The 12,909-nt window shown below is 40.5% G+C and overlaps 1 protein-coding gene across 1 annotated transcript; it reads right to left on the bottom strand.

The window, feature by feature from the left end:
• Positions 1-409: 409 nt before the first annotated feature.
• FETUB (fetuin B) lies at positions 410-12,032 on the bottom strand. Its single transcript, XM_064721050.1, has 7 exons — positions 11,552-12,032; positions 7,125-7,235; positions 5,697-5,784; positions 5,014-5,180; positions 4,078-4,191; positions 3,062-3,145; positions 410-2,589 (listed from the first exon to the last, which is right to left on the bottom strand). The coding sequence occupies exons 1-7, from the start codon at positions 11,771-11,773 to the stop codon at positions 2,173-2,175; spliced, it is 1,203 nt and encodes a 400-aa protein (XP_064577120.1). The 5' UTR covers positions 11,774-12,032; the 3' UTR covers positions 410-2,172.
• Positions 12,033-12,909: the final 877 nt, after the last annotated feature.

Below are 12,909 nucleotides of genomic sequence, written 5' to 3'. Positions count from 1 at the left end.
AACCTGAGCTGGCAAAGGTGAAACTTCCCGAGGGAAAAACAAGACGCAGTAATTGGATGACTTGATAAATAAGAGAATGCTGACACAGCCTAGAGCTCCTACTGCTAGTTAGCATTTGAATTTTAGGATTTTTCAAGAGCTATCTGATTTTGAAAGTTTTTCTACTCTGAAATGAATGAAACCAAAATATATTGAAATTTCTCATAATGTAGAATTAAAGTGGAATTATTTTTGGCTCAGCTGATATGTTTCACACATCTGTTTTTAGCTTATTTTAATCTTTGAAGCAATTAAATTACTTCTTTATATCAAATTTATGTTTGTAAGAGTTTTGCAGACTGAAAATGCAAACACAGTTTCTGTGAATAAAATTCTAAACATTTCAGTATTATTTTGTCCCCACTCAAAATAAAATAATACTTTATATTTTATTTATAATAGTAAAATAATACATTTTAATCAACTTGCATAATGCCAGGATACTTTGACAAAACCATAGTTCTTCGTTGGAAGTCTCTTTAAATGTAGAAATTATCCAGGATCTCTAGGGATGATACAGCTCATAAAAGCTTGAAACAATATTTTATTGATTTTGTTTTGAAGAAATGGTCTTACAGATCTGGTGGCAACTGGAAAAAGGCTTTATGGTCTCATACAAACCCCTTAATTATTGCAAATATCAGTGTACTCCTGGCCACAGATGACATTTCTTTCCTGTGTTCATTCTTTCTCTTCTTGTCTTCTCATTTATTTATGTTTGTTTTTGTCAGTACAATTACCATGTCTGACTTTAGTGAAATTGATTTTTCTTGGCTGCATGCTGTCGAGTGTCCCTGTGGCTTTTATTATAAAGCAGTTAATATGACCTATCTCAAGAAAGAATTAGGCTGCTTTTTTAAACCATTGTTTTTCCTGCACAGCAGCATCACTAGAGCATAACAATGTCAACAGCCTGGGTTTGATTCTTCACCAGCCAGAATTATGTGCAGAGGCTTCACATGTGGGCAGGCTCTTCCACATGCTTTAAGTGAGGTATGAAGCATTAAGAAAAAAAAATATCTTTCTTGAGGTTTTCTACGGGAAATACTAAATAGGTTAGGCTCTTCACATTATAATTGAGTTTACCCACAAAATAGCAAAACCTCACTAGCTTTTAACGCTACCCATTGCTGCAGTGCTGTTCCCTGTCCATGCCCTGTTCTATGCTGTGACCCTCTAAGGCCCCGAGAGTGTGGCTTCTCCAGGGGGGTTTGGTGCGGGGTGCCAGGCTCAGCGCGCCGGGGCTGTTCCTTGGTGGCCTTGGGGACAGGTGGCCTTGGGGACGGGCTCCTGGGCAGTGCTGGGGGAGGCCACGGCCCCACTTCCCTCAGGAGCTGCTTCAGGCCAAGGCTGCAGCGTTTGTGCCCTGCCTGAGCTGCAGCTCCTGCTGCATCACAGCCGTGCCTGTGCCTGGCCCCAGATGCAGAGGCAGGGGCAGGTCCCAACCCACAGCCCCACGTCCCTCACGCTGTCTGGTCACTGTGGACTTGCTGGGACAGTGCTGGGCTGTGCCTGACTCGCTGCCATGACCACTCCAGCCCTGACCATGCCTTGCTCACTCGCGTTCAGGGCTTGCCCTCAGGCCTGCCTCCTGCCCCTGGACTGACACCTGGCTGGTGCGACCTGGCAGTCAGGACTGCCCCTGACTGGCGACCTGGCTCTTTCAATAACCTGACTTCCATGCCTGGCTGTGCCCTGCTCGCCTCCCTCAGGCACCACAGGACAGGTCTCTGCCCTGCCAGCCTGATTGTCGCACTTGGCTCATCTCCCCATCCCCTGGGGAGCAGCCATTCCCCTCTGGGCCCTGACAGATTTTGCTACCAAGGATATTTTTTTTCTGATGTCTTTGGGCTGTCCCAGCCTTGCAAGTTCTTTTATCCTCCACAGTTACCTTTCCTTCATGCTCTGCTTGACGGGGAGAATTTGAGAATTAAAAGCCAAATATTGTAGCTGGAAAATGCCTCTGTTAAATTTCTTTTCCCGATCTGTTCTTGTGCTTTCATAAAACTCAGAATGCTAAAGGTGAACACTGTATCAAACTCTTTTTTTATTTGAAGGTGTTGCACAAATTGAAAACCATGTTGCTATTTTGCTGTTATTTTGTTACAGATAGTTGAGGTGCTTCGGTGCTGGCTAGACTGTGGCCGGCTTTCTAGTAATCAAAGGATGGAGAATGCCTTCTGGATGCTTTGCTTCTCCTGGACATGAATCTGATGGAGAAGGTTCTTCAGGAAAAGGGAGAAAAACTGGTCCAGTGACTGGTTTGGTCAAGTCTGGTTTGTTTACTTGAGTATTTTCTCCATCACACCTGTGGGCAGATTCTACAGCCTTAGGAGGAACTGGCTTTCTGTCTTTGTGTTCATTTTGACTTTCTCGTAGGCTATGGAAAGTGATGTCCTCATTTGAAGGGGGTAGAATTTTAACCCAGCCCACTGTTTTTTCCAGGTGTGGGGAAAAAGAATTGGCATCTGAAGGGGAAGCCTGTTGATCCTGTGTGGATTTTCCAGGTGTCTGATTAGCTTCCTGGTTTTCCTCTTCAGTGGCAGGTTCCTAAATAACAAGGATTAAGCATTATCTAAACTGAAGCAATTCCAAATTCCTTCAGATATGTAGGTTACCCTTCACACTAAGGATGTCTAGTCCTCCAAGACCAGCTACAGAACAGAAGCTCAAAGTATAAATGGATGTAACTACATCTTGTGCCAGTGGAGATGGCTGCATGAAACTTGGGTAACTACAGTAATATCCCCTTGCATCCCCTTTGTGATTTACAATTTCATTGTAGAGCATTCTAAACACATTTTGCAGGATTGTCTCTATACTCACTCTACTGCCTTTTTGTCCACCAAACAACAGCTGGTTTTATCACAAGAGAGATTTCTTCCTGATCTGGCCTTATCACTTTCTTGAAGCACATCTTTGTGAATAAGAAAACTTAAAAATGGCTAGGCTTTTAAAAGTTCAATACTTGTTTTGTAAAGGAGTATTACTCTTGCAATATTAAGATTAGATTAAGAAATACCTGCTGACTGTAGATTTCACAGGATGTTGTGACAAACTGTTCCACATGGCCTTTTACTACAGAGCCTTTGCAAAAACCGATTTTCTGTAAGAAGAAAATACAAGCATTTTTTCACATGGAGCCCTGATACTAAGCTCCTATCTTGTAAAATAAGTGATTATAAAAGGCTGAATAGTTATAGCTTCTAAGTGTATTTGTAGGGATAAACAGCTTGGGCAAATTTTTATTTTGGGATTGGCAACCTCACAAAGGCAGGCAGTGTTTTGATAAAGGCCTTGTGTTTGCAAAGGAGGGTTAGGTAACACAATAGCAAAACTAAGCTGACTACTTAAGGCCAAACTACAACAGCTTGCTTCAGTTCTCATGCAGCAGAATATCCCTATAAAGGCAAGTTGTGTGTAGAACATAATATAATTTTCCACACAGAATCAATTTCATGCCATACTAGTGAAAGAAACTGTGAAAAAAATGCTGTTTCTAGTAGTTGTCTATAGGTATATACATCTATAGGTATCATGGCTTGGATCTCACTTAAGATGTGACTTGAAATGTTACCTCTTGACAACATGCCTGTTTAGTCTTCCAGTTTATCTTACAATTTTTTCTTTAGTTCCTAAATGTTTTCCTTAGCTGACCTGATTGTCGTATGAGTATACTCTTCATGCATTGTTAGTGATTTATGCTCTATGTCTGTTTCTTTGGAAGAAATCCTTTAGACTCATTCAGTTTTGTGAGGTGATTGCTACTCCACCTTTTTTGAATGGCATTTTTTTTGTTTTCTTTGCTTATGGACTTCTGGTAAGAATTCAGAAGTTTTGCTGAAATGTTTCTCTATTCTAAAGCAGTCTGTAGACTTGAAAGACACTATAGAGTTATGATCCATAAAAAGATGACTGTGACTTTTGGTTCTTGTCTGCAAAGAGCCAAGGAGATAAATACTAAATATTTGCTGAGGAATCATAGTATCTGGAAAACTGGTGTTCATGGAAAACTGGTGTACAAGGAAAAGTACTTACAGCTACTTCTGGTGGAAGTGGCTCACACATTGAGATGTCAGCAACCTTGTCATCTTTGGAGCAAGATGTCTCCTGAATTAAAAACTCCACAAAATGTGCAGGACCAACGACCCACTGTAAATGAGAGGCCAGTGGCAATTAGAACTTGTGCATGTGTCAGGAAGAATAAAGAATTTCTACTGACCTTGAAATATATTAAAAACTCCTGCTATGGAAGGAGCAGGTGATACTTAGACATTACTGTTTGTTGTGTTACAGTGAATTTTTTGCCAGTACATCTTTATTGCCTGGTCATTTTTTACTTCTTATAAATGCACAATCTTAATAGCTCATGGATTGGCATAGTGGAAATGGGTTTAGATTTTGTCAGAAATTAGCATCCACATAGAATTACATAGCCAGAGACCCTGTTCTGTGTCTTGTTGACAATTTCTGATTGTTTTAATGAACAGAATCATTTTACTATTTCTGAAATTGGGGTTAGAAAATGGAAGTGATTACATAGTATATTGTAGTAATATCTGACAGTTTAGACAAACAAGAAAAAACACTTTGCTATCTACACATACTGAATTTTAGAGAGACGAGGTAATACTGTGGTAAATAAAGAGGATTTTGCCAGGAGATCATGAGCTCTCTGTTAGTCTAAAATTAGTTCTAAACCATGCTTATATTCATTCAGTGAATTACAGATATGAATTGGAAGGTATGACTTTATTAAATACTTTCTGTTAGGGAATAGAAATGTGAATTCATGGTGATGGAAGAAAGAGTTAACACTGAAGCTTTTCTGAACTTTGGAAGCAAGTCTATGTCTTGACTTCTGCATTTCTTTTTGCAAGAAATGGAATCAGAGTCTTGGATCACAGAAATCAGGAGTATTCTGAATAAAAGGATTCTTGAGGGCTAAATCAAGTCAGATGAGCCTTGGCTTACCTGCATTGAAGCTCTTGTGACATTGAGGACAGAGAAGTAATGAGTTTGTTCACTCTCTGCATTGAACTTGGCAAGGCTTCGGGCAGCAGCCTCCAAGTATTCAGGCTTGGTTGGAGAATCATCAATGGGGCAGTCGGGACATATTGACCAAATATATTTGCCTGGAACTTTTTATTCAAACACAACAGTGTTGTTAGAGAAGACATAACCAGAAAAGCATGTTGACAGTGTAGGTCACTGTAAATGCATCTGTGCTCCCAACCTTGTCCACTTGTAAGGAGTAAGATATTTGTGGTTTGCACCCCTCAATAATTTTGAATCTTTATGTATTTACAGACCCATAAAAATGTTGCAGTGGAAGCAGACACCGAAGGAAAAATTCAACCTATTGACAGTGGGCTTGCTGTTTTTCCTTGCCTTTTCACAAACTGGGGTTTTTTTTCAGTTCAGAGGGTAAAAGCCCATATAGAGGCTCTGCTGAGTGTCCCAGAGGTTAAAACAGTTATTACTGAACCCTTTTGAGCTGCATTACCTCCCTGGCCTTATGATCACTGACTTGAGAAAATCAGGGCAGCTGAAGCTAATGGAGATACTGCAGTCATAATTACATTTAAAATTTAAAGTGATGCTATTTGGCAAAGAATTTTTCCAGTTCTCTTATAAAGAGTATGTTAAAGACATACCTGGTTGTAAAGTGCACTCATAAGTATTCAGATGAGTAATATTTCTTGCCTGATTTATATAGATAATTGCTTTGCATTGACCGTAAACCTAAAACAACATAAACATTTAGAAACAATTAATATTGCACTCTTTACTCATCATCTAGTAACTAGACAGGAGTGGTTCATTTTCTTCTTGCAATTATGGAATTCTTTTCAATACAAAAGTTTTGTTAATACTTAAATGACAATGAAGCACATTTCCAAGCATCTCATTTAAAAACAAAAGGCCAGCTCATCCCCTGGTGATTCTGATCTATAGAGATGCAGTGCTTAACTGCTGGGTGGCCTGCCCAGGGCCACTCTTCTGGCAGCTGAGAAGTGCCCAAGTGTCACAGAGTGCTCCTGAGTCCCTGTCCTGGGCTGGGTCTACGTCTGGAACTCAGAGAGTTTAAACCCAGAGATAATTCAGAGTGTCTGGATCCAGTCACCTGTCTTCCACCTTCCCCCTTTTCCCTATAATCATAGGGAGAGTGGTAGGAAGGACCATAAATCTGTAGCACATAAATTTGTAGCACAGTACGGTCATCCTTGCACACAAAAAAAAATCCTACTTTATGGCCAAAAAATATTATCTGAGGGCTTCTTAGATATTCCTGCATGTGTGCTCAAGGCCTCTGGACATGCATTTCTTGCCTTCACTGAAGGCATATAAACCATATAGTCTTTGTGCCCTTTTTCTGCTGAAAACACTGTAATGAGAAGTGAGGAGAATTCTTTTTATTCTTTTCTAGTTTTTCATTGAAAAGTTAAAATTGATTTGCCTTAGAAGCAGTCCAGGAAAATTTAATCATAACTTTTTTATATATATATGTGAACCTTTTTTCTTGTCATTCTTCATTTTCTAAGAGTTTTTTCAGTTGTTCAGAGCAGTTTTGGTCACCTGTAGCAACAGTGTTGGACCACTTTCTGTCTTTTCAGCTTATCTTGCTGAGCTTTCCCTTTTCTCCTATTTCAGTGCAATTTTTGCAAAATTGTCAGAATAAAAGTGGAATTAAACTAAACCAAAAATCACATGTTATATAAAAGTGTGTTTCTTTTATTCCTTCCTTGACAAGCTGTCTTTAAAATAAACTCTTATACTGTTCCTATAAAAAGTAAACCATTATTCTAAATAGTGTCCTAGCATGGCTATTTAGTTTGGTCTTTTTATTAGCTCTGGTCAAAAACTTTCTTTTAATTTTCTCTTTTTCAAATAAATCTTACCAGCCTATAAACTGACTAGAAGGTACAGAGTAAAATTGTGGATATTATAAAATGGGCTTTGATTTTTTTCTAAGCTTTTTTTTTGTTGCCTACTAAAAATCCAAGTGTAGGGGTTTTGCAGTCATCAGTAGTACCTGAGTAACTCATCATATGTGAGATTAAATAGAAAAATAAAATCCTTACGGTTGAATGAGCAGATCTGAGATTACAGTTCTTCCACAACTTTTTGCTGAGTACGTGGCACTCAGTATCTACTACATCCAAGATGAGATAGAAGACAGAACCAGTGATCTCCTGAAAACAAGAAACAAAAGGGTCACATTCCAGTTTTGTATCAAAGCAGGGACTCATAAAAAGGAGAGATGAAAAAATGGAAAACACACAGATGGAATGCAGAGATATCCTGAGAACTGAACACTCTCTGTGACAAAAGTGGCAAATCAGGTGAAATTCAGGTCCTGTTAGAACAGGCTTGGTCATGCATCTAGCCAGCTGTATATAAAGAACAATCCTTTGGTCAGTTTTATTCTTCTGTTTCTGGTACCAACCAGAACCCAAGAATAAAGACTAAACATGTTGATGTTTTCACTGTCAACTGCATTTTATTATCAGATTTGAAAGGTTGGTATTTTGCCTTAAATAAGAATGAGATTGTAAATACCACAACTAATAAAAAACTGCTAACATGGAACATTCCCAGCAGACATTAGAAAGAGAAATATCTTATTTCTTAGGGCAGTGTCTTCTTCAAGTGTGGATGCTCTCACCTGCTGTAAAGAGACAGAGGCTGTGTTGATAGAGAAGCTTAGATATTATCTCAGCTATCAGGGAGTTCTGTGAGAGACCTTGCAGGGTCACAGGGATGTCTCAGACTCACTTAAAGCTTCAGTCCAGTGCTTGAGTTCTGACCTGGGTTTAAGTCCAGAAACCTTTATTCAGTTCACTGCAGCACAAAGCAATTCAGGCTCATCTTTCCAGGCAGGAAGCACAAGGAAGGACTAAAAATACAGTTCCATATATCTAGTGCTTACATCATGTAGTGCAGAAGGATGAGCTGCTGCATGGTGCAGCTCCTCATTCTGCCTCCACACTAGACATGGGTAAGCACCTTTCCAGCATATTTATCAAGGATACAGCTTAGTTGGATCATGTTTTATTTATATCCTTAGTGGAAAGCTGGAAAGAGGGCAGCTGTCATTTATACAATCTAAAGAACTTAGATGTGAGCGTTAGCTGCGTGTTTAGACTGAGATAATGTCTTTGCTGAAGGGGGAGAAAAACCAAACTGAGTGACAGCAGTGTTCATTCATCCCTGCTTGATGTCACTGGCTTGTGGAGAAAACACTAAATGGGGTGACAGCCTTGTGGAAGTCTGGGGCTGATATCTGTGTCATTTTGGCTTTAGTTTTGGCCTCTGTTTAACAGTGACTAAATACCAGTCCATAGGGCCTATGAAGCTGGAGCACTGCTGACTTTTTTGTCTTCATAGTGCTTAGAAAACCACAAAGTGGTGTCTGCTCTGGAGTTCTGAGCAGACTGAGAGATGCAAACTACTCTGATCACATCTATAGAGATCTGAGGGATGGTAATTGTATGTGAACTCGACATGGATACTAGTAATACTAAACTCTTTAAATATGAAAGGGCAAAATGAAAATAAATAAAAAGAATTATGAAATTGCTTTGTCAACATTGTCTCTTAGTTCTATTCTTATATATGCAGCTTCTCATGCTTTCTACTATTTTTTGTATTTTCACATTATCCTTTTTTTTCCCTAAGTGTTCTATGAAGTGATCTGGTAATGCCTTGCACTGAGATCTCAGAACTTGCTTACACTAATCCTGAGGTTTAGTTATAAGTTTCATTTTGAAGGCTGTGGAAAGATCAAAAGACAAAGAGTGACACTGAGGTGCAGCAGTGCTGTTTGTGCAGTGGCACAGCAATATCCCCACACCTGGCTGCAGAGATCCTTCTGTGGAAGGGACTAATCATCATTTTCTGTCTATGTACAAGATATCTAAATACCATGATGATAATTCTCTTTAATATGAAGCTAATACAGCTTAAATCAGTAAACACCCAGTAAGATCAGTCAAAGAATGATGAAAATGTGTTTTGGAGTAGTGCAGCATTTGGTACAAGTTTGTAATTTTACATTTGACTTCTATAAGAAAAAAGCCATCACTAAGACTATCCACGTTAAGAAGAAATAGCCAAGAAAAATGTGCATCTTTAAGGAGTCTTATATTTGGAATTGGTGACTTGAGCTTTCAAACTGGTTGTTAAGGTATTCTGGAGGCAAAAGGACACAAATACCTCATTAAAGAAATCTTCTTATAATCAAATGTGTTTGGTGTTAGATGGGTTTCCTCAGCTGAATCATGAATATTGATTATAAAGACTGGTGATCTTAGAAATACTAAATGCATCCAGTGCAGACCAAACCCTTGCCTATAGGTCTCTTGTATAATAGCAGCTCTAATAAGCAGATAGGTTTATTACAAAATCTACACATCTTTTGGTCTACCTGCTTCTGTATGTATCATTCATCCCCAGGGAAAGGATCATTTGGGGCTTATTCAGAGCTCAGCAGATCACTGAAAATTTTAATCATCCTTATTTTAATTTTCATTACAAGACTGTTATGCAAGGGCCTTTTGATATCTGCTTAGTATTGAATAAAAAGTTGTATCTCTTTCCATTGCCAAAAGGATCCCTTCCTCAGCACTGCTGGTGCCAGGCTGCAATGTGTGCTGGGCAGCCAGGGAGCCAGAGGAGATGTGGCAGCAGGGTGACCTGGTGCAAGGGAAAGAAATAAAATATTTGGGCATGTTTTGTAATTTTGGTTAAGTGCCCGTCAGTGAAGCTAATCATGAGTATCTTGTATGAAAGCAAGCTCTGTCCTACTTGCATATAAGTTAATAGCAGATGGCTCATTACTTTCAATTAGAGCAAAGCTGAACCACAGGTTGCTTAAGGGCAGATTTGAATTTGAAGTAACTTTGAAAATTTTTTATCCTCAGTACTACTTAAGAAAGTGAGAGGAAGGACCACTGACTGGTGCACAGGGAAAAAAAACTTCTTAATTTTTTTGAGAGGAGTGGGACGTGGCATAGGGCTGTTACTGTCCATGAACCCTTTGACATTGCTGACTGCTCCTTATGTACTCAGTCCCAGCAGCAGCAACCATGGGACAAAGGGCTTAGAATGTCTAGTTTGTTATTGCAATGACTTGAAACACCTTATTTACAGGATACAATTATAGATGAAAAAAAAAAAAAAAATCATAAAAGTAAATAAGTAAATTAAACCCTCAGATAAACAAAGTATGCTTGCTCTAAAGCAATGAGTTGTCTTTAGGAAATTGAGTGACAGACAAATCACAACCAATGACCAAAATTCTCCAGTGTTGAGATATCTTTGGCACAGATGAAGGGAGAAGTAGGGAGATAACTGAGGTGTTTTACAGCATATCTGCACCTACCATGCTGCACTCTAGGGTGCTCATAGAGGGCTCTAATTACTGTCAATAGGAAATAGCCCCAGGAGGAGACCTGAGTACCAAACTCCATGAAATAGCCCCAGGAAGGGGTCTGAGCAGCTAACTCCCTCCTGCTGATGTGGATTCTGGGCCAGCTCACCTGCATCATGTGGAAAGATTCTGAAGAGATCTGTTCCAGTTGCTCAGTGGGCACATTCTGTCACCTGAGCAAGGCAATATAGAGCACACAGTGCAAACCACAGCAGAGCATCTTTAGCTGTGAGATCTCAGGTTGCTGGAGTCCACAGTGTGTCTGCAGGAGCCCTGTCCTTGTAAGAGCAGCAGGAAGAAGTGTCATATCCTTGCCAGCACAGATCTCTAAGCATCTGGCAACGAGCCTAATTTTCTTTAGTGTTCTGAGCTCAGCCTTTCAGGTAAGGTAGGCTTATGGGAAGTGAGCAGCATTGCAGGCAATGCTAGCAGCATGCTTCCATAGTGCCTAATCTGCTGCAGGCCCTTGTGAATTCATTTCAGGCTGTCCCTGGTTAGTGCCAATAGATTCAGTTATTGTAGCACAAAATTGTCATAAATTAAGCACACACAGAGAAATACGATACTTGAGGAAATGTGAGTGGTATTCTGTAGGTATTTTCAGTGTATTTTTGCCCTTGAACTGGTTTCAGGTTCCTTCTGGAGAATGAGTCATCTTTTAGAGGTCTGTAAAGGAATTCCTTGGTCCCAAGCAGGATGTGTTTACACCTGTTAGTGCTCATATCTTTTGTGCAAAACACACTATGACTTACTTGCCTTTGCACTCCAACTGCTCAAGGCAGCGGGAGGAAGGTGTAAAATGAAATTAAATCAGAGTAGTGGTGTTTCATATCAAATTTGAACTGATGCCTGGAGCTATTCCAAGGGCCTGCAGCAGAGAGTCATGACTGAGATTTGCTCTCTAATTGCCCACAGTGTGATGAAATCGTTTCTAGTCTGTGCATAAAGTTGACATGGCCTCTGGAGTCCTGTGAATAGAGCTTTGCATTAGCCTTTGGAAGTATTTCCTCATTCAAATAGATATTTCTGAGAAATAGACACGGGGAGGAGCACATACTGAGCAAGAGGGTGACTTACCTGGGGCTGCTCTCGGGCGCTGACGATCCTGTAGAGGCTGAGCACGTAGCCCTCCTCTCGGTCAGCGTTGATGTGGCGCAGAGCCAGGTCTGCAGCCGCCTCCACTGCGGCGTCATCGCAGCGGGGGCACAGCAGGGCAGCCCCTGCCCCTGGGGCTGGGGGGGCAGCAGTGCAGGAGCAAAGCACCTGCATGCCAAAGAGCACCCAGGCAAGCCAAGCCATTCTGCTTAGAGAGCCAGTGCTGCAGATCAGGGTGTTGAGTCAGGATGGAGGGGCTGAGACCTGAGTGAGATAACAGACCTTTATGTTGGAGCTGTGTCTCTTTATAAACTTGTGCCCCCTTTTTATTACATACTGACCATCACCTTTAAACCTACAGCTGCAACAGTAAACACTAAGTCAATGATTACAAGGTTTTACAGAAGTGTTTTTGCTCCCTCTGAGACCAGGCAGCACTTTTTCCCCCTGGCTTTCCATCTCTAATTTGGACTTCACTGGGAAGTTCACGCAATTTTGACCTCATGGCAAGGGATAAGAATACACATACAAAGCTGCTTCCTTAAGAAACCAGATTTGCTTGAATAAATCTATGTGCAGAACAGGTCTGGCTCCAGTTCTGTTCTGTCAGTGATCCAGTTCTTCTGCCAAATAAAACAAAGACAAAGGTCTCAGTAATGTGAACAGAAAATGGTAAATGCCACAAGGTTGACTGATTTTGCAATTTCTATTTGTTAAATGACAGTTTTAAGCAAATATATTGACTCTAATATATGCAGTCAGTTTGGTTGTGATAGGAAGCTCAGTTTGGATTCATTCTGTGAGCATTTCCACTCATCTGGATACCTACAGTTGAATGCTACTCCTTAGCCCTGGAGGCATTGACACCCCTCAAGGGTCATGGCAAATTCTTCCCAGAGAAACTTTAGTTTGAAATGACAGCAGTGTGCCTTGTGAATAACCTGTCAGGAACTCCATGCTGGAGACAAGGGGGAATAACTTTACAAGTAGCTTCTATCTTGAAGATCTGGAGAAGTGACAGGGACCATTACTTGGGGAGGATCCTGGTGAATGTCACTGGTTTCCTACTAAGGGGCAACTCTGCAGCATTTCACCTTGAAGGATACCAGAAGCTGGGTTACCATGTCCCTGGCTCTTATTTTTTGTCATGGGACTCTGTGATTGCAGCTTTCTGCTGGACGACGTCCAGTACCTTTAGTTTTGAAAGTTCTGTTGAATGAGGAAGAAAAAGTGCAAGTGAAGAGCATAATTGCCTCTTCAATGCTACTGTGATGTTTGGAGTAAAGATTTCTATATTGTCATTTTTTTACTGGCTGTGTAAAGAATCTGAGCCCAGAAAT

Source organism: Zonotrichia leucophrys, chromosome 9, assembly GCF_028769735.1.
Source record: "Zonotrichia leucophrys gambelii isolate GWCS_2022_RI chromosome 9, RI_Zleu_2.0, whole genome shotgun sequence".
Taxonomy (NCBI): domain Eukaryota; kingdom Metazoa; phylum Chordata; class Aves; order Passeriformes; family Passerellidae; genus Zonotrichia; species Zonotrichia leucophrys.
The sequence above is the reverse complement of the archived record's forward strand: the minus strand, read 5'-3'. Positions and strand labels throughout refer to the sequence as shown.